Source organism: Syzygium oleosum, unplaced genomic scaffold (genome assembly GCF_021117445.2).
Source record: "Syzygium oleosum isolate NSW1041296 unplaced genomic scaffold, Sole_v2.1 Sole_v2.64, whole genome shotgun sequence".
NCBI classification, from domain to species: Eukaryota; Viridiplantae; Streptophyta; class Magnoliopsida; order Myrtales; family Myrtaceae; genus Syzygium; species Syzygium oleosum.
Window position 1 is genome coordinate 442,757 of NW_026607548.1, and position 21,378 is coordinate 464,134.

General features: G+C 38.6%; 3 protein-coding genes across 3 annotated transcripts; all 3 read left to right on the top strand.

The window, feature by feature from the left end:
• Positions 1-3,864: 3,864 nt before the first annotated feature.
• Positions 3,865-6,643, top strand: LOC115665562 (mitochondrial pyruvate carrier 4-like). The gene is made up of 5 exons (XM_030587428.2): positions 3,865-4,086; positions 5,068-5,166; positions 5,297-5,349; positions 6,007-6,080; positions 6,449-6,643. Exons 1-5 carry the CDS (start codon positions 4,032-4,034, stop codon positions 6,492-6,494), a joined length of 327 nt encoding a protein of 108 aa, XP_030443288.1. The 5' UTR covers positions 3,865-4,031; the 3' UTR covers positions 6,495-6,643.
• Positions 6,644-8,727: 2,084 nt separating this feature from the next.
• LOC115668423 (grpE protein homolog 2, mitochondrial-like) lies at positions 8,728-12,206 on the top strand. The gene is made up of 6 exons (XM_030589883.2): positions 8,728-9,035; positions 9,458-9,638; positions 9,724-9,917; positions 10,054-10,221; positions 11,149-11,277; positions 11,808-12,206. Exons 1-6 carry the CDS (start codon positions 8,898-8,900, stop codon positions 11,889-11,891), a joined length of 894 nt encoding a protein of 297 aa, XP_030445743.1. The 5' UTR covers positions 8,728-8,897; the 3' UTR covers positions 11,892-12,206.
• A 1,302-nt stretch (positions 12,207-13,508) lies between these two features.
• LOC115668453 (trigger factor-like protein TIG, Chloroplastic) lies at positions 13,509-19,878 on the top strand. The gene is made up of 13 exons (XM_030589907.2): positions 13,509-13,907; positions 14,319-14,402; positions 14,802-14,930; positions 15,588-15,676; positions 15,799-15,982; positions 16,391-16,481; positions 16,569-16,723; positions 17,550-17,642; positions 17,737-17,829; positions 18,237-18,317; positions 18,505-18,654; positions 19,030-19,125; positions 19,494-19,878. The coding sequence occupies exons 1-13, from the start codon at positions 13,596-13,598 to the stop codon at positions 19,569-19,571; spliced, it is 1,635 nt and encodes a 544-aa protein (XP_030445767.2). The 5' UTR covers positions 13,509-13,595; the 3' UTR covers positions 19,572-19,878.
• Positions 19,879-21,378: the final 1,500 nt, after the last annotated feature.

Below are 21,378 nucleotides of genomic sequence, written 5' to 3' on the forward strand. Positions count from 1 at the left end.
TTGCGGGTTACGTCGCTTTTGTAACCGCCATGAAAATCTGGCCCTTGACCCATCAATCGAAAAAATTGTCCAAAAAATCATAAACTTATTGCACTTTTGCCAATTCTTTTTTAGCCCTTTCAATTTTGCCAATTGAGTCCTAAACCTTTTCACTTCTTGCCAATTTAGTCTATTCGATCAATTTTGACCGGAAATCACCAACGTGGACGCCGCTGGCCAACGTGGCGCTGAAGTAGACACTTTTTAATAATATTTTAATATTTTTCGAATTTTTTTACTTTTCTTTTCTATTCCTTTTTCTTTTTTTTCCTCCCCTTCTTCTTCCTTCGGTTGGTCGTTGAGCCTGCCGAGCCTCTGTCACTCAGAGGTGAGGCGAGGCTGGCGAGGTTGACCTCACCAGGCCTCGGCGAAACCTCGCCTCCGCTAGCCATTGGCAAGGAAAATGGGAGAAAAAAAAAAAAAAAAAAAAAAAAAAAAAAAAAAAAAAAAAAAAAATAAAAAAAAAACTCGTCAATCCGTAGGGGTTGGCGAGGCCGATTTCGCCAATTGGTGGGGGCTCGACAAAGTAAGGCTCGCCCTCAGTTAAAGGTTTGGACATTAAAAAATGGTTTAGTGACAAATCCTAATCGAGGCGCGTTTTCTTGTAGGTCTTTACATTTAAAAACTTAACGTCCTCATAAGTGGTTGAGATCCTATTTTGCCTACGGCCGATTGTTATGGCTCGGCGAGAGCGCCCTACTTGGGGTTAAGAGGAAAAATGGGAGAGAAAAAAGAAATAAATGAAAAATAAAATAAAAAAATCGACAACTATTATAATATTATTATTTTTATTTTTCGAATTTTTTAGTTTTTCTTTTCTTTTCTTTTTCCTTTCCTTTTTTTTTTTTCCTTCATCTTCATTGGACCAACAATGGATTGTTATATTGTAATTGATACCACAATAACGTGACACGTAACATAAATGCTACATTTTGACCCAAAATAAAAACATAAACGCTAAATGAAAGACTTCCTTTTATATGCATGAATTTTCATGACAACCACTTTTTCTACATCTAAATGTCTCACGTTTTATTTATTATATATTTCAAGTGATCATATTGATTTATGAATCGCCATGCACATATAATATCTCTCATCTTATCTATAAAATATACTAATTTTGTAAATTAAAGACTTAATTAACTAAAATAAAATAAGTTTAAGACTTTTTGGTCAATTTTCCCGCATCAATCCCCTAATCGAAATTGCGCGTTTTCTTGTAGGTCTTTTACATTTAAAAACTTAAGAAGTCCTCAATCAGTGGTTGAGATCTGCTATTTTGTGAGTTCTGGCCCAACAGCTACGAATTATTATTTCCCGAGAAATTGCGAGAGCGCCTCATACTTAGAAAAACCTCAAACGGTGTGCAAGTCACTTATTTGCAAATTCATCCTTACCTTTCTCATCGTCTACACAAGTTTCCAAGTCTTATCTATATCATTTCTTAACCAGTTAACAATGCAAGGCTTGCCTGCCCCTGCCACGAGCTAAAACACATTAGCGTTTTGTTAAAGTAGTCGGGAGACATTAAAAAAAATTAATTTTCGATCCAACGGCAGAGCACGATTGTCAGCCTGCGGCCGACGTTGAATCCGATCCATTCAACGACGGACAAGGCCCGTTTGTTTAAGAGCAAGATTGGGTCGAGCGAGTCCTAGAATACATGGCGTGCGAGAGTGCATCCTTGGGCTCATTGGGCTCATTCATTCCCGTGGTAAGTCGGATCAATAGTAATTCATTAAGTACTTATCACCCTCCCATGTTTATAAGGAAAAAGAAAACAAATTATATGACTCCGTTTGTTTCTCGAAAAAAAAAATTTATAAAAAAAATTTCTTAAAATGATCGCTTGTATCTGCTATGTAAATATATGAAAGAAAAAATATTTCCTTTCTTTATCCATGAAAATATTTAGATATAAATTGTTGTTGGTAATGAAAATATTTTTTATTGACTAATTATTTTAAGTGATATAATCGATCTTTTTTAGGACAATCTTTTCTAAATCATTCTTTTTTCGCGAAATAAATGGAGCCTATAAGAAAAAAAAAAGGTAAATCAATATTCCCTTTGTTTTATGGAAAACGAATGTATTGAAAAATCTTCCTAAAAATAAGTACTTTTATCTTTTGATATAATTAGCTAATAAATTTTTTTTCATTATCGATAATAATTTATGTCTAAACATTTCGTGGACAATACTTGTCTTTAGGAAAATAATACATATAGTTCATGAATTTTGGTCCAGTGTGTAATGTCGTCCCTAACCTTTTAATTTGTTCAATGCAGTTCCTGAATTTTGGTCCAATGTTCAATGACGTCCATAAACTTTGAATTTGTCTTGAACTTTGATCCAATGTTCAATATGATCCATGAACTTTTAAACATTTTTATATAGTTTAGGAACTACATTGAATATTTACCGATAGGTTAGGGATTATATTGAAAAAGTTAAAAGTCTAATGATGGCATTGCACATTAGATCAAATTTTAGGGACCACATTATACAAATTAAAAGTTCATGGATGGTATTGCACATTGGACTAAAGTTCAAGGACCATTTGTGCCATTATCCATTTTTTCTTTCATCCATTTTTGTAAGTAATATAAGTGATCCTTTTATGAGAAATATTTTTAAAATTACTCATTTTTTGCGAAACACAATGTACCTCAAAGTAAGCAATTTTATAAGGCTTAATATCACGAAAAACCCCAAACTAGTACACCTGTGACAATTTTACCCCGAAATATTTTTTTGACCATCAAAAACCCCACATTGGTACACTTGTGACAATTTTACCCCGAATTAATTTTTTGACTATCAAAAACTCCAAACTGGTACACCTGTGACAAATTTGCCCTCCGTTAGTTTCCGTTAAATTTTACTGTTAAATTGTAATGTTTGATGACACGTGGTAGTTGACGGGTGTACCAGTTTAGGGTTTTACCCCTCTGTTTGTCACAAGTTTACCAATTTGTGATTTTTCATGATATTAATCCAATTTAACCGACACTAATGGAAGGTAAATTTGTCACAAATGTACAAGTTTGAGATTTTTAGTGTTAAAAAAATTAGTTTGGAGTAAAATTGTCACAGGTGTACTAGTTTGGGGTTTTTTGTGGTCAAAAAATTAGTTCGGGGTAAAATTGTCACAATTGTACTAATGTGGGATTTTTTATGGTAAAAAAATAATTCGAGGTAAATTTATCACAGATGTACCGGTTTGAGATTTTCGTGATTAAAAAATTAATTCGAAATAAAATTATTATAAATATATCAATTTGAAGTTTTTTGTGGTATTAACTCATTTTACAAATATATTCGTTGAAGTACACGGAAGCACAGGATAAGAGGGACCCTTTTCTTGGACGTTTCTCTTTGTAACATGTCTCTCTCTCTCTCTCTCTTTCTGCAGTCAACACTGACCTACCTGTTCACTTAAAAAAAAACATTTCTGTATAGGGCCCAAAGTTAGCTGAAAGGAAAGGAACCTATATTATATGTAACTACGCATAACAAGGTAGCATACATTTTTAGCTTGATCTGGATTGGACGAGCGACAGCCCCACTTCTCTGGTTCTTATCTTGTCCATGGACGTGGAGATGCTACCAATTTATTTCTCCATTCCGACGAAAATCCTCCATGATATTTTAACTGAGTAGATAGTATATTAAAGATGATATGAATTGAAAACGCTGAACTTTAACGCCCGAGTCGACAAGCGAGCAGGGGACCTGCATCCCCTCACTTATTGCGCATCTCCGGTTGGGTAAGTGGAACCCACAATGGTATATACAAGAGTACCTTTTGGGGATCAAGTTGCTCCTCTTTTGGACATATATCCTTTTAAAGAAAAAAATTGATATGCTGTGGACGAGTCCCGTTCTTTTGGAATTGTCTCCTGTTTCCTAGTGTGTAAAAATTAGCTATTCAGCTTCAATCCGCTCACAGGTACAGAGACACGAAGAGGGTAGTCAGAGATTTTCCATGGCGGCTTCAAAGCTCCAAGCTTTTTGGAATCACCCGGCAGGACCAAAAACCAGTTCGTATCCTGTTATTTCCTGTCTTCTTCTCTCTGCTTTAGCAATCGTTTCTTCTCGCAGGCTATTTGTTGAATTTTTGTGCTGTGTTTTGTACATATTGAAACTTGCAAGCTAAGTGAGAAGATTGAGTGTGACTAGTGATCATCATTTGATGCGAGGTGTTATACATGGAGCAATTGGAGTTTGTTGAATAGAGGTTTACATAGAATGACTAGAGCATGCGACAATGAATGGATTGATGGGTGATCATACCAGGTTTCTGCCGGAAAATTTTCGATGTCATACTCGTCAGAGGATTACAGTGATAATGATTACTGCAGATTACTAGTTTACGGCGATCTTCACTGTTTCTCGAATCAAATCTCAAAAGTGGATTCACCATTAGTAGCTGGATATTTCTTTGGGAGGCTCAAAATTTTGAGCTGTCTAAGCAAATGAAACTGCGAAATCAAAGTCATACACGCTGAACAAAGCCCACGAGCGAGAGGGAGAAAGTGGGAGAAAAAGGCAAATGAAATCGAGCCCCCAAGGGGGGTGTCTTAGTTGATAGAAACCACTCTCCCAGTATATCACATGATGCCTATATAGAGTTACACGATGAGCTTAGGCACAAATCCTTTTGAGGTTTTGTCGTCGCACTGCTGCCAATTGGAGATGGGACTCCGTTGCACTTTTTTCTCCACTACTATACTTAAAAAGTCATTTTTGTCTCTGAACAAGAGGAAGGCTGTGTGTGTCAAAGTTCGCATGCTCATAAAACACTATGAGGGAAGCTTAAATGCAAGTCATATATTTGCTTTTCATTTAATGAAACAGTGATTTCCCAATTGAGGAATTTCCCTCATAACCAAATGGATCTCGCCATGCCATTTGTTCTGTCTGCTGACTGCCTACTTATTCTTCATCCATCCATTTGTAAAAGTGTATGATGCAGTAATATGTGTGATCAAGTTGATTGTTGGATGTTATGACCATTGCAGTTCACTTTTGGGCCCCGACTTTCAAGTGGGTTATCAGCATAGCCAATGTCGCTGACTTCTCGAAACCACCTGAAAACATCTCTTACCCTCAGCAATGCGGTTTGCACCTTCCACAAATCCCAAGTTTCACTTTTTTGGTCGATGTATTCTACTTATTGTTCAGAAAATTCCGATTTGGATATATCAGCGGGGTGAGATGTCTGGGTTGTCGCTGTTCATTGATTTGCAGTTGTTGCTTGCACTGGAGTTATTTGGTCACGCTACAGCTTGGTGATTAAGCCGGTACGCTTCAATTACAGTCTTGATACATTGGGAGACTTCTAAGATTTCTAAAAGAAGCATATAGACCATAGAGTATGATTTATTGCCTGTTCTAGTGCAAAACATGATCAATATTTGAAGAATTAATGTGTTATAATCCATCCTCTGCTGCACACGAAGGATTCTTCCACTATCTCCTAAATTACTATCTTCTGGTTTATGAGGTTGTCTTCACGCCTAGCAATGGTCCATTAGAGCTTCTAGTGAAAGTTTTTGTAATTTTATGCCAGTTGATGATACAAATTTGCATTCATCTTGATTTTTACTTTGTGGAATCATGATGCTGAAGAAAACACGGTCTGGATTACTTGTTTGATTGTGATATGCTTCAAGCATCAAGTTCTTTGAGAATAGTGAATGAACCCAGATGTATTTATACAGCGAAAACAAAAAGGAAAATCTTTACTTGTTCCATCTATTATACTATCACGATTATATGCTGAAGAAGCAACATATTTTAGTCGTATGTTCATGTTGATGTTTGCCATATTCTGACATCATGCCTGTCCTAGTTTAATTAGGGCCCTGCCTTCAACAAGATAGGGGTATTGCCTTCTCTTGCCTTGAAGGATTACACTGCATTTTGTAAAGTCGATTACATTTTTCATAATATTGCAGAAAAACTGGAATCTCTTCTGCGTGAACATGGCGATGGGTGGGACCGGGATCTATCAACTGTCTCGGAAATATCTGTGAGTCGAATAATTTCTTACCAAAGTATAAGATTAGTTCAGCATATTCCAGGGATGGTAGGATCTCCCTAATGTTCAAATGAACTTCCTTGTAACATGACTACTTAAAGGCTTCTTCATGCAAGGCATGTTCTACTTGTTCTCAGTGTTCTCGTTTCATTGCATTCCATTCACGGTCACTGTTATATAATGAGACTCTCAAACATCACAACTTACATAGACCCACAACAGTACCTGATGACATATCAGGAAAGCTTATTCTACTTTTAATAAAATCTCAGTTGGGTTGGCTTGTTGAACGGGAACTCGAGGTTGACATGCTTTATGATAATTTCGATGTGTTTTATGGACCATCTTATGCTTTGCAGGCACGATCGCGCTTCTGAAACGGAGGAGGCCATGGCTGAAGAATGACCGGGTTCAGGATATTGGGATAAGTCTTCTTCATTTGGATGTGTAGCTGGACAGCCTGGACTCTTGTTTGATGTCGTAGGCGACCAATGTCTGATGATAATCATTCTGGAATATTATGTTTAAAAATGAAAAAAGTAATTTACAGGTAATGGCTTTTGAGTTTAGCATACCGCTAACACGTCCTGGTAAACATAGTCCATTCAACTCGATCTAGTTTCGATGAAGATTCAACAACGTTTTCTAGGTGAAAGACAGTGTTCGACTACACTTGGTTTAGCCTCTACCTCTACTGCAATGTTCCCTAAAATCCTCTGTCATGCAAATGATTTTGGTTATTCTACTGCATTGCTTTTTGGTTTTTCGTGGTTACCCGCGAGATACTATGCATCACCGTTCTTTTCTTTTCTTTTCGTTTTCCTGGCGATTAGTCAAATCTTTCCTCTTCATTCCTATCTAGCAAAAGTGTACATCAGTACATGTTTTATGTGTATGTAAATAATTGACATCAATAAAATTATATATTTACGAATTTTATTATTGATAGATTATTTATGAAATAACTAATAAGAAATATTTTGCAGAAAAAAGGGATTGTAATTCTTAAGAGCATGAGATTTTCCTTACTTTATACGATACGACGAATAATCTCATTCCAATATAATTAGTTTTTTTTATATATTTGAATTAGCATCACAAACGCCCCAAACTAGTACACCTATAACAAATTTACCCCAAATTAATTTTTTGATCACGAAAAATCCCAAACCGGTACATTTGTGACAAATTTACCCTAGACTAATTTTTTGACCACCAAAAACCCCAAACCGATACATTTGCAACAAATTTACCCTTCGTTAATTTGTGTTAAATTGGATTAATACCACGAAAAACTGCAAACCGGTAAACCTGTGACAAACGGAGGGTAAAATCCCAAATTGGTACACTCGTCAACTTTCACGTGTCATTCAACTCAGCAATTTGACGGTAAAATTTAACGAAAACTAACAAAGGATAAATTTATCACAAGTGTACCGGTTTGAGGTTTTTGATAGTAAAAAAATTAATTTGAGGTACTAATTTGAGGTTTTTCGTGATATTAACCCTTTATATTTTTACTATTTAAAGTTGAATTCCATACTATCAAAGACCTCGATTTTATAAAATTTATTAACATTAGGCTCTGTTTATTTCGCGGAAAACGTGACATGTCTAAAAAATATTTTCCGAGAAGTCATTTTCCAAAAAAATGACAATATTTTTGTGGTTTTTGGCTAATACATGAAAATAAACCGAAAACATATTTTTCGTCATATGGTAAGGAAAATTTCATTTGGTGGGAATTACGGACGTGGATATCGGCTGTGCTGACGTGGACAAATTTTGTGATTTATTTTAAATAAAAAATTTTAATTATTTTTCTTTTTTCTTTTTTTTCCTTTTCTTTTTCCTTCTTCCTCTACTAGTCACTGAACCTTAGTGACGGCCGACAACAGGCAATAGGCGAGGCTTGACCTCGCTAGATCACAACAAGGCTTGCCTTGCCTGAGGCCGGCTTGTGCCTTTGGCCCAGCGTCGCCGAGGCTTGGCGATCGGTGGAGGAAGAAGGAAAAAGATAAAGAAAAGGAAAAGAAAAGAATAAAGTAAAAAATATTTTATAAATTTTGGCCTTGATGGACCCAGGCATGGGCGTCGGGGACCTAGGCTCAGCCTCGATATCATCGGGTTTGGTGTCCCAGGCATGGGCACCGGTGTCCTGAGTCTAGCCTCTATGGACTCAGGTGCGGTCGGCCAACGCGCCAGGGTCCCGGGCTCGGTCGTCAAGGACCAAGCCCAACTGCCAAGGACTTGAGAATGAGCGTTGGGTTCCATGCTTTTTTTCTTTGGTCGAGGCATTTCTACGCTTAAGTGTAGAGTTTTTGGTTTAAACGTTGATACCTTATCATATTTTTTAAAATGAATTTCCGATTTTTTAAAGAGAAAATTATTTTCCTGAATTTAATTTTTGATAGGAAACTATTTTCCGATAACTCATTTTTCTAAGCAAATCAAACGCCGAAAAATGAAAAAAATATTTTTCGCGAAATAATTGGAGCCTATTCACTTTCCTGACGATGCCATTTAAAACTTTGAAAGTTTCAATCACCTTTCCATTTGAGAGGAAACTCAAGAGTAGTTTTCAGTTTCCCAATTCATATTTGTCTGACCTAAAAATTCACTCATCCCACCACCAGGGCAATATCGTCCAGAAACAACAATGCCCTAAAACCCTTCCTGTCCCCTTCCGTTCTCCTCCCTTCGAAGCTGGGAAATCTCTTTCCCGACCACCAATCTCGATCCATCATCAGTCGTTCAGACCCTTCATCTCTCATTTTCTCATTTGGTCTTTCAGCGTCTTCTTCGGTCATGTTGGTGTCTAGGGTTTTTTCTCGCGCTTGGAGGGGCGCGTGCCGAAGCGCCTTGCTCCTTCCACCTTCGCTGAACAAGCCCTCGCCCGTTCTCTCCAATCAATTTGATGCGCTTTCGCCCGACACCCCATGTAAGGTACTAAAAGAACCGCGCTCTACATGAACTACGAGCTTGTCGAATCGAGGGTTTATCTTTTTGTGCATTGTCCTCGAGGATGGACTCGGTTTTGGTGATCGATTATCGGGTCCGTTGATGACTTTCATGAATATCCGCAGAGCCGTTTGCATTATGTATCTGTCTAATTCGTGTTACTATACGGAGTGCTCGATTGGATTGTTGGGTTGTCTCTACTTGTGTAAATTGAACCGGTTCAATTTTCTACCCACCATGCGTTTCTGCTTTGTGAGGAGTTTAGGAGTTAGATTAATATTGCTTTCTGGCATTCAGCTAGCTTGGAGTTGATTTTCTTTATCCATGGAGCCTATTTTGAGCTTGAAGTGCTATGGAACTTGGCATGCTTGTCTTCTCCCTATGTTTCATTGGGTTACTTTTTGCAGGCTCTCGTGTTAAATCATTCGACATTTAGTTCTTCGTTGCTTCGTCGGTTTGGAATTTCTTCCTCTGCATCACCTGAACCTAGTGAGAAGGATCAGGGGAGCACTGGGGAAAAGAACGGTGCGTCCACCGATGCACCTAAAGCGGTTGAAACTAAAGTGCCCAACCAGGCAGGAAATTCAGGTTCAACTTTTGAATTCGAGCATCATGTCTGAAACTATCAGACATTGAGAAAATGGCACTAAAGAAGTTGGGTTTCTCGATGCAGGTTCGGAGGGAGACGAGGAGCTCTCTATGGACGACTTGGTGAAACTTGTGTCAGAAAAGGAAGAACTATTGAAGATGAAACATAAACAGATAGACGAAATGCAAGATAAAGTTCTTCGAACCTATGCTGAAATGGAGAACGTCATGGACAGAACTAGGCGAGAAGCGGAGAATGCAAAGAAATATGCCATACAGGTGTGTTGTCTATACAGTTTCTCCCCCTGTTTGGATAGCAGGGCTGCTTTCATGTTCTTATGTAGTTTCTTATGGAATAGTTGCTTTTGTGATTGTCACAATTTGTCAAGAATGGTTGCTTAAATATTTACTGCAGAGTTTTGCGAAAAGCTTGCTGGATGTTGCAGACAATTTGGGTAGAGCCTCTTCAGTTGTCATGGAAAGTTTTGCAAAAATTGATGCTTCAAAAGATACTACTGGAGCTGTTCCGCTTTTGAAAACCCTTCTGGAAGGTGTTGAAATGACTCAGAAGCAGCTTTTGGAGGTAGCTTTTCCCCCTTTACCAGAGTCGTACTTCATATTCTGGTCTTCTTAGTGTAAAAGTTAATTAAAGTTGAAGTTCACACTGCACTGTTAATGGCGAGAAAAGAACCTGTGAAGTACGTGGGTGGTCTTCCTCATTTCGTATGATATGAGCTTCGACTTGCATGAATTGGTCCCCAGAGTTGTTTGAGGATGGTGGTGGTATCCTTTGAATTCAGCTCTGGATAATAGTTGTGGAAGTTATATAGCTGAGCATAGGAATACTGTGATGAAATTCGTTCAGTGAGAGAACTTTCTTCTTCTTCTTCTTCTTTTTCTTTTCCTTTTAGGTTTTGGTCAGTAGTGAAAGAACCTGTGGTGCTGTACTTTTTGCACCAAAGTTAAGGTAAATTGAGTGGAAAGATCTTGAGTTGTTTTCACTTTTATGGAAAGAAAAGTATGTTGGGTTGCTAAATATTCGTTGGAGAGCCTTGGAGAATAAATTAGCTGTACGTTCCATTTTACCTACAAAAAAAGATGTTTCGATGTTGCTGACTGTATGCCTCAAATGAAATTGTTTAAGGTGTTGTCACTTGTAGTTGTCTGGGACGTGGCTTTGACAGAATTACTTCCTATAGCAGAACCCTTGTTTCAAATTTTCTAGCTCTATGATTTCGGCTTTCATATCTGTGCTATGTCTATGTGGACTTGGTTTTTCCCAATTGATCTATTTTAAATCTTTTGAAATGTTTTCTTCTCGTAGCAATGCACAGGTTTGCTTACAACATATGTACAAAAACTAAAATACTAGTCAAGTTGGCTTCACATGATTGGTTGATTTCCAGTGCCTTCTTAAGTTCTTTCTTCATTGAATTTGTAGATGTGTCGGATTCCATGATTGCTGCTGCTTCTGAGATGTCTAACAGCTTTCTTGTGCCTTTACTTTCAGGTGTTCAAAAAATCTGGGATTGAGAAATATGATCCTGTCAATGAACCATTCGACCCACATAGGCACAATGCAGTATTCCAATTGCAAGATGATTCGAAACCTCCAGGCACAGTTGCTGTTGTTCTGAAGGTAACTGTGGTTCCTTTATATTAGTATCATTTATAGTTCGTTGGAAGTTCTTTTCCCTTCTTATTTTTGGCAGTGTACCTTGGGTGGATCTGTTGTTCTGATGATATAGGTCTAGTTGCGAATATCTTGCTTGTTTAATATGTTGGTATATTTAGGTCTTGGCAGCTGAAGTAGTAACTCCTTTTGAACTTGATAGCACAGTTGGAGAAGTAACTTTAAAAGCTTTCTGGATTTGTCAATTTCAGTTGCTTTAGGAGGGATGAGTGTCTTGATGCAATGTCCGGCATAAATTGCTGATTTTTGTATAGTTGAGTCAGTTAGGACATCAATGATGGCATATGGGCAAGCAAGGTCGCTTTGTCTATGTCCTTTGGGAGCTACTTGGGTCTAGATGAAAAAATCATCAATTGGTAGGCTAGAGTTTTTTTGTTTCCAGAACAGTACTTAGTAAGATGGAGAAGCTGAATCTATTCTTTGTCGATCTTCTTCGAGTGTGTAGTAAAGGGCAAGTGTTTATTTTGTTGTTGCAGCCGGGGTACATGCTATATGAGCGAGTTCTTCGTCCTGCTGAGGTTGGCGTAACTCAAGCAGCGGAAAATGACACCCAAGGATAATAATACAAACTGAGAAAGTCTCTCAAGCATAAAGAGGTGGCTGGGTTGTGGAATCCGAAGCCCGACTCCAAGAGCAATGGCTGTGAACTCGCATCTTCATCTTAAAGAGGTCTTGTTCTGTTTGAAAATTTTGCATCCGGCAGAGGGGACAAAAAATTATAGCAGTTTTCGCACTGGCTGTCGATAAGATTTATCCGAGAAACTACGAAGGGGCATTTATTTTGCTTTACCTTAAGTCCTGATCAGTGACTAATAATTATGTATCCCGAACTTGTACATGTGTACATCGTATGGCAGGGTTAGCTTTGAACTGAATATGAGGAGTTTTCCGTGCAAGAATCTCCACTTCGGGTCGAGGCCCTGAAAGGAAAAAAATGCTGCAGCTGCTGAAGTAAACTCACCCTTGTTACTAAGATCAATGTGAATGACTTTAGTTCAGTCTAAATGCCGTATCTGAGCTGAATCTGATAAAAGCCGACGTTTAGATGCCATAAGATCGAGCATCCGGATGAATATGTGCGGAAGGATTTGAGGCGAAAGTATCTAGGACGGGTGCTTTTGGCTCTGTAATGCGTTAGGGGTTCAGAAAAGGTTCATGGGTGTTCTCTATCTGATTGTGCCTGTGCATTGCAAACTTACTGTCGGACTATTGGGAACGGCATAAAAATGCGTCGCGGAGAATTGCCAGTGCACGATATGTATTTACGACGGTAATTTCTATTTGTGCACGGCGAAATGCAAAACTACCGTGATCTAAAACGAAGTCGTTGAGGTAAATAGACAGTTGCCAAACTCGAGTCTCTCGTGCTAAGAAATTTCTACCTCTTTGAAAAGTTAGGGCATATTTGGCAACTTTTCTATTTCTTTGTTTTTTTATTCTTTTGTTCCCAGAATCAGTTTTGAAACAGAAATCCGTTTGATAAATTTTTTGTTCCCCCGTACAAATTTGCAAAAATTTATTTCCAGAATTAGTTTTGGAATAGAATCAAGAAGCAAAAAAAAAAAAGTTACTTTTTGATTCGGGAACAAGAATTAGAAATGAAAAAGAAATTTTTTTTTCTTCTTCTCCGGCTTGTGGTGGCCACCAGGCCACTAGCCATAGTGCGGGTCGGCGAGGTCCGATGGCCGGCGAGGGTGTCGCAGCCCTCGCCGGCGGGGACGAAGGCTGGACCCTCGCCAGCAGGCGAGGCGACACTTGCCCAAACCGCGAGCCGCCCTCGCGGGTCGACTGTGGCTGTCATCGGGGCGACCTAGCCAAGGCCAAGGAAGGGGAAGAAAAAAAAAGAAAAAGAAAAAGAAAAAAATATTAAAAATTTAAAATATTATTAATAAAAAGAAATTTTATGCGATTCTAAACGCTTTTACATTCTTTTCTATTTGAGAATATAAATTTTGAATAGTTACCAAATATTTTTAAATGCTTAGAAATTATTCTCAGAAACGGAATAAAAAAGAACCATTTTTAAATAGAAATTATTTTCGAAAACGTAATAGTCGTCAAACACAACCTTCTTGAGTAATCATTTACTGCGGAGCAGTGTAGAAAAACTCTCGCGCGAAAAACTAGAAAATAGAAAAAGGAAAAATACACGAGCATATTTCGCGGTTTCTCGCAGTGTCCTCCCGATAAAAATATCTGTTCTGATACTACAAAAGCGGCTCTCCATCTCCGGAGCCTCCTCCATTGCTGAAGCTTCTTCAGAAATGGAGCTCTGCAGAGGCTCCACGTCGCTCCTCAATTCGAATCCCTCTCTTCTTCTCGACTCCATCTCCTGCAAGGCCTCCACTTCGCTCCCGACCTCATCTCTTCAATTCCAGCGCGCAACCTCCTTCGGTCCTCGCGTTCTGTCTTCGCCTCCTACGCGAACCCACCTGCTCCGGCGACCTCTCTCGCCGTCTCGTTCGAATGGCCGTCGTCTCACGGTCTCCGCGTCCTCCGCCGCCGTCGCCGCCTCCGAGAAGGACCGGCTGCCGGCGGATATCGAGGTCACGGAGGTCGAAGAACCTAACAGCAGAGTGAGTCTTCGCTCTGATGCGCTTACTGCGGGTCTTTGATCCTCTTTCTTTGACTAAGCTGGCCAGTCGTAATTTCGTTAGTTTTGTAATGTGTGGACGTTTTTTTGTGATGACGTTCGTCTACGGTTTGTTGCTGAATTTGAAAGCACAACCTGTATCTTTCGGTAATTGCGCGCTCACGGAACGGGAACTGATGATATCTTTGAATTCTCTATATTCATCAGAATGTGTCTGTTTCTCGTGTCCGAAATTCGGGAAATACCGCCAGTTTTCTGTTTTTCTTCATTGCGCTTTCTAAGTTTGATGTTTATGTTTTCAGGATTCAATTAGAGCTGTTGTAACCTTTCTTTTATGTAGCAATAGTCATGGGAAAGAACTTGTAAACACCTCCTTACTTTTTGTGTTCTGCAGGTGAGATTGAGTGTAGAAGTTCCACCTGTGGTATGTGAAGATTGTTACAGAAGGGTTATCAAGGAGTTCATGAAGCAAGCTAAGGTCAAATGCATATTCTGCTTTACTAGGAGCAGTTTGATACATTTTAAGCTGTTGGTCATGTGCGTAGCTAATTTGGTTATGCTTCTTCTTTCTTATAATTTAGCAGAGAGTACATTGTGGAATACAGGAATTTGTTATTTTATTCTGAATGCATTGACTTTTGTGCCTTGGGGAGGAAAATCTTCGGAGACCATTGAATTTTGCAATCTCTTGCATGTGACAATCATTAAATATAGGAGCTAATGTGGACAAACCTTACTTCAGTTCTTCATTTTGGCTTTCAAGTCTAAATGCTATGTATACTGCTTCATGCCTGGAGTATTTACACCCTTTTTCAAGGCAATAGTCGCCTAGAATGAACATTAATAATGCATTCATCTCCTCTTCTTTTGAACCCAGATTCCTGGATTTCGTCCTGGAAAGAATGTCCCAGAGAGCATTCTCTTAAGTTACGTAGGGAAGCAAAATATTCAAAAGGCTACCGTTGAGTCTATACTGAAGAGGACACTTCCCCACGCCATGTCTTCGGTATGTTAGAGTAATTTTCACTCCTTTATGTTTTGATGATTTTCAACAAAAGAATATCTTGCCGATGGTTTGTTGGGATCAAATTTCGTGAAAGTTCCATTGAGTAAAACCCATCTTATGATGCTTACACCTCTTGCCAGCTGCTTAGTGGTGTGTTGCTATGCTCTGCAAAATGTGGCCTAAATGTTTTGACTTATGAAAAAGTATTTATGACTCTCCCACCAAAAAGAAGAAAAAAAGATTTTAAAAAAATTGCAAAAAGTATTAAGTTGAATGTTACAAGGAAAGTCAGTCAAGCACACGCTTAACTCTTTTTGGTGGCAGTAACAAATGTGATGCCAATGAATCTGACATGGCTTGTCCGGAATATTTCACTGATATTCGCCTTTCAATTGGTGAGTTGTTCAACAGAGCTTGTTCTACATTTCAAAGGAAGAGATTTGGCGAAATCTTACCTTGGATTTGTTGAAGTGTGAATTGTATTTTGACATCTAAAATAAGGACATTGATGTGCTTCATGAAAGAGGGGATTGTCCAATGCTATTACCTATATCTGATTTTCTGCACCAACCAAGAGAGAATCTAAAACATCAGTTCAGAAGATTATTCTATGCATCCATGCTAGAGCTTTCTCAGGCATGCATTTTCTTTGGACAGGTGTCGGGTAAAGCTCTGAAGGACTCAGTTCGCATTGTGACAAAGTTTTCTGAGATGGAGAATACCTATATGTCTCTCAGTTCCCTCAGGTTTCACACGTGCCTCTCTTGTGTGCATAGATAGACAGCTTCAAATTCACAAGTACAGGTTTGTCTGTTGTCTGTGGATGCAATGTGCTGTATTTTAATTGCTTCCCTCACTTATGATCCAGATATGATGTTATTGTTGATGTGGCACCTGAAGTCAAGTGGATTCCTGAAGATGGATATAAAAGCTTGAAAATTGTTGTGGAAATAGATAGAGAAATAGATGCTCAGAGAGCTTGTCAACAAGAACTAAGACGGCGACACAAATCATTAGGCACATTGAGGATTATAACGGACAGAGGACTCCAGGTTAGTAATATATAAGCTTCAACGTTGGCATGACATGTTTTTTCCCTCCCTTAATTTATGATTTATCCCTTTCCTCTGTAAAACTGTCCGAAAAACTTCACTTTGATAACCAATTAGAGAATTTCGAGGGATAGATAGTGACATATTGCATCTTCATAGTTTATATTTCGAGCAGATAGTGTACCTCGGATTTGTTTTATTGAGGCTCTGGCTGATTTGCAGATACTAGGTTGCAAATTTTCAGATGTTTGATATGCATTGTCCCTATATTCTCAGGCTAGAAATTTATGAACCTTCATATTGTAGTAGGTTTCATAAACTTGATTGCATCTTATGTTCTAATGATCCTTGCTTTATCAGCTGTTATGTGAGTCTAGAATCTGAATTATTGACATGCCATATTCACAGATTGGGGATGTTGCTGTCTTGGATATATCAGCAACAACAATCGATCAAGATGAATCCAATGTTAAACAGATTCCTTCTGCAGAAAGTAAAGGTTCGACAATGTCCAGAGAAGTCTCACAATTTCTATTTGTAGTGCACAACTAGCATTTCTCATATTCAATTATCATCAAATTTCCAGGGTTTCATTTTGACACTGAAGATGGCGACAAAGTGCTACCTGGTTTCCTCGATTCAATAATCGGCATGCAGCGCGGCAAAACAAAGTCTTTCCCACTTTTCTTTCCTGATAACTGGAATCAAGAAAATCTACGCGGTGTCCATGCTCAATTTACGGTAAGTTCCTCTTTGATGTGTCACTGGTTTCTTGCAGATTTTAATATGTATCTCTATGCTTTTCTTCAAGAAATAATGCTCTAAAACAAATTTTTGAAAAATGCCAGTGTCTCTTCTTACAACTAAATTATCACAGCCAGCTCTTTTATTTCTAATTCCTGTTCTCTTTGGCCAATAGTGCTGCAACCTTACTAGGCAAACTTACTATCCTAACTTAAATTACTATTGAGCATATCAAGGTTTAAATCCCTATATTGATCGTATTACCCACCCCCATAACCTACATCTGGATGAATTCTTCTCCAGATGGATTTGTAACTGGTTTTTCATCTATACCATTGGCTGTGCAAATTTTTTTATCTGATCTATCTGATGCCATCATTTCAGTGTTGCAATATAATGGTCTCATTCATAATTAGGTAAAACTGTCTTTCTTTTTTTGGAAAGCTTCTAGTAAATCTCCAAAAGTAGGCTATATGGGTATTTGGTATGTCTTTTTTATATTTATTTTTAACTTTGGACTCTTTCTATAACTTTTAGAGTTTGAAATCATTTTTCTAAATAATATTAGCGCCTCAATTTTTTTGAAAACATTTATATATTTAAAACTCAGAGTCACCCTAATTTTTTGTAAACTTAAATATGATAGTTTTTGCACGAATTTCGACTGATTTGTTGTCTTAAGGCCAAACCAAACAAATAATTCTGGAAACTACGCTGTCAAACTTGTCTGCTCAGTTAAGTTGCCTGGATTCTGAAATACTAATCTGTTGATTCTTATGCATAAAATAAAAACTTTCTTTTTTCTTCCATGATTCTTTTCTAGGTTGAATGCAAGGAGCTATTTTATAGAGAACTACCAGAGTTGAATGATTCGCTTGCTGACAAACTTCTTCCTGGATGCACCAGCCTGGAGCAGGCAAGATGCTCGTTATTCGCTGTTCAGTATATAGACTCTGACCCATATGATTCCCTTTAAAAGAATAAGAAAGATAAACTGTCCAAACCTGCAGGTCAAGGATTCATTGTTGCAAAGATGCCTAGAAGTAGAGCAAGCAGCTAAAGACCAAGCAACAGACAATGCAATACTTGACCAGCTTTCAAAGGTCCTTCTCGTGTTTTGCACTAGCAGCATTTTGATTATTTTCCTCTATCTAGGATTTTATCAATGCTTTCTTCAATGTATGTGGTTCTTGTCTCTTGTTCCTCCCACAACAGATGTATAACCCTATATTATCATGACATAGTTCTTCTTGATGATGATTAGAAGTTTGTGGATCATATTCAGTTGCAGAATTGGAGACATCTAAGCCTTATCCCCTAAGTGAGAAATTTCTAAGAGAATTTTCCTGAATCTTAGGATACCCCCAAATTTATTAGCATAGTGCAATAGGTTGTTCTACTTCCTGAAGGGGGCTATCAGAATGATTTTATTCGAAACGATGATCAAGCTTTAGTTCCCTTTTGCCAAGTTTAACATTCCATTTTTGTTCTTGTTTTTGCTGACCTTTAGATGGTAGAGATTGATATCCCCCAATCTTTATTTGAAGAACAAGGGAGGCAGCTCTATGGGGCCCAGCTTCTACAGATACAGGTCCGTGGACACGTCAATGTGACATGATTTTTCCTTGTTATGCGGCGAGCATATTTCGTAAAATGTTTTGTCCTGTTTTACTGGTGGTCTTAAAAATTTAACATTTGTTAATTTTACTTTTAAGTGCCATTGTGTTATGCAAGCATGTGACTACTCTAAATTTTTGTTTTTGCATTTCTCAACTCAGGCCAATATGAAGTTAAACGAACAGCAATTGGCTTCTCTTTCAAGTCCGAAGGCAGTAAACGAGTATTTGGAAAATCAGAAGGAAAATATCACTCATGTAATAAAACAGAATTTGGCAGTTGGAGATATTTTTAGACGTGAAAATCTGCAGGTATGTTTGGCTGATTCTGTAGTTCTGCTGATACATTTTAACTGCTCTGCTTTATGGTGATTTCTGGTGCGTACACTGGTCTCTCTGTTTATTTTTGGATCATCTTCTCTTAAACCTCGTGGAATACAATATGGAAGTAGTGGTGGGCTCTTAATTGCAGTAGGCTTGTAGGAATATTATGACATAGGCTTTCATCTGTATTTATGCTATTTATGGTCTTCAGATTTAGTCACTTTTGTCTTTTGGATTTGCTAAAGAAGCTCAGCCTATGATCATGGCAATTCCATTATCTACATGCTAATTTTTAGCTTTTCTTCCATCTTTTGCTCTTTGGCCTCAGAAAACCTTTCTTTTCTTTTTTGGCTCATGATCCAGTTCTCCACCGAAGAACTTGTCAAGGAGGTTGAGAATTCAATTGCTGAATTTAAACGCCATAAGCAGGAATATGATGAAGAACGTGTGAGGGAACAGGTTCGTGCTTTTAGCACTGTAATCTAAGTGCATAGTTGGTTCTTGTTGTAACTTTGTCTTCCAACTTAGCATGATGAATTGACATTTCTTAGTTATGTACAGAATGAGGTCAAAAGGAATATTTGAAAATATATGCAATTGCTGGCATTCTATGTGCAGTCCATAAGTGACATGCTGCATGTATACTTTTGGATCAGATGCTTGAATCTAGTCACTTTTTTTCTCGTTTCCTCGGTGAAAACAATTTAGGTTTATCTCTGAATAGGAATGCCTGACCTCTCATCAATGCAGAACCGATCTTGATTCTTTGCTAATTTGTGTTGTCTGATCTTATACTGTCTATTTATTCTTATACTTGAATGATGCAGGTTCAGGAGATTCTGGAGGGTGCGAAGGTGCTTGAATGGTTGAGAGAACGAGCAGAAATTAATTACGTAACAAGGTGAGAAAGAGAGGGATCGTGCATGTAATTTTTCACTTTTAAAATTTTGAAACCTTCATTAGAGTAAAGCATCAGAATTTCACGACTGCCATTGCGCGGGTGCAACAAGCTGCCGAAGTGTACTAAAAGGAGAGTAGCAGCTATGAAGCTCGAAATGAATCACGAGATGACTCAAATAAGAGCGTGTGAATCATTTCAAAAGATTGTTAACATAAGTAGAGACAAGGGGTGAGCCTTAGATCTAAAATGGTCGAGTACTATCTGATGGCATTTTGAATTATTAAATGGTGCACTCCTCTATAGCCAAGGAATGCGTGGTCCCTTTATCCGAGTCCCAACACTGCGAAAGATAAAGTGGACGCTACAAAATATATTTTTACATATGTATAATATGTATATTTGTATTTATTTTTCTTTTTGCAAATTAGACAAGAAAAGGCATCGTTACAAAATGCATGTGGGGGATTTTGGCTGATTCAGGGCAACCAAAACAAACTGTTGAACTCACGTGAAGCAAGAGCTGCGATGATGTTTCCCTTGACTAAAGTTTTGAGTATTCAAACGAGGGTCCACCTTCCTCTTATCGCAAGGGCAAGTACCAGAAGCCGCTGCTCAATTAATTTCTTTTCTCAAGGAACAAAGGTGTTCGTTAATCTTATTTGTCTTCTCTTTTGCTTTTGAGAGGAATAGAGAGAAGGAAAGATTGAGGGTAAGGGGTACCGTCTTCAAATGGAAGAAGACAGACGGATGGGTTGTTCCTCTTCCATAATTTAGGAAGAAGATTCAGCTTCGAGAGGGAAAAAGGTCCACAAAATTCTGAAGGGGGGCGGTGAGATCTGTTGTTCGAATCCACCGAATACCTGAGCAAAAACTATTTGGACACTCCCCCTCTGAAAAGGAAGTCTGGAACTATGTAGTGCCATCTCCTCCGTCAGTAGTTAAGAAGAAAAAATTGCGATTGGACCTACCAAATCGGATCACGAGTGAAAATCGGCCGCACCTAATCCATTTATAAAGGTTTAATCGGGTCCGTACTTACACGACTCGTGCCGATCCCCTTCCTCTGGGGAAATAAAGCGTCTTTTGCTAAAGAAAGTTATCGCTCCAATGTGAAGTAGTGTAAACTCCAAGCCCAGAGAAACGAAATTATGCAGCAAGTAAAGCACAAACTAGCGTTGAGCTTACCGACCAGATCTCGGACTCCGAATTGGAACAAACAAAATCTGGCTGGAGGTGTTGGGAGCGTGAGGCCCTCGCTCTACATGTAGGCTGTAGCTACTTTACGTGCTGGGGTTCGTCGAGAAAAGGGACCCATCTGATTCTTGATAACGCCTATGGCGATTAAAAAAATCTCCTCCTCTCTTCCTTTACGCTGCATGCAAGCTACAGCCTACATCCACATCGATATATGACTTTTATCGCGTTATGCGTGGCTCATATGCCTCTGGTACCCACCTCTTTGCACCACACTTTCCCACTATGCCCTTGCGGTTCGCTGTGTTCTCTTTTTCAGGTGAAATGTAGGTGACAATAGTTAGATAGCTGGCTTACCTTTTTTCGATACAGATGCGTTGTCACTTGTCCCTTTTCTTTCCTCGTGGATTTTAGAGGTATCATCCATCCATGGTGCGTGATTCATAAGGCAATGGTAAATAGGTGGGGATCGTGTAAAGTACGGTACTTCAATTCAAGCTCAATGATATCGCCCGTTGATTCTCGCTCGTCGAGTTAAGGCTTCTCTTCAGCCTAATAGTGATCGAGCCACCCGGATCGGGACTAAGAAATTTTAGCAGATTTATTGGGTCCTAGCT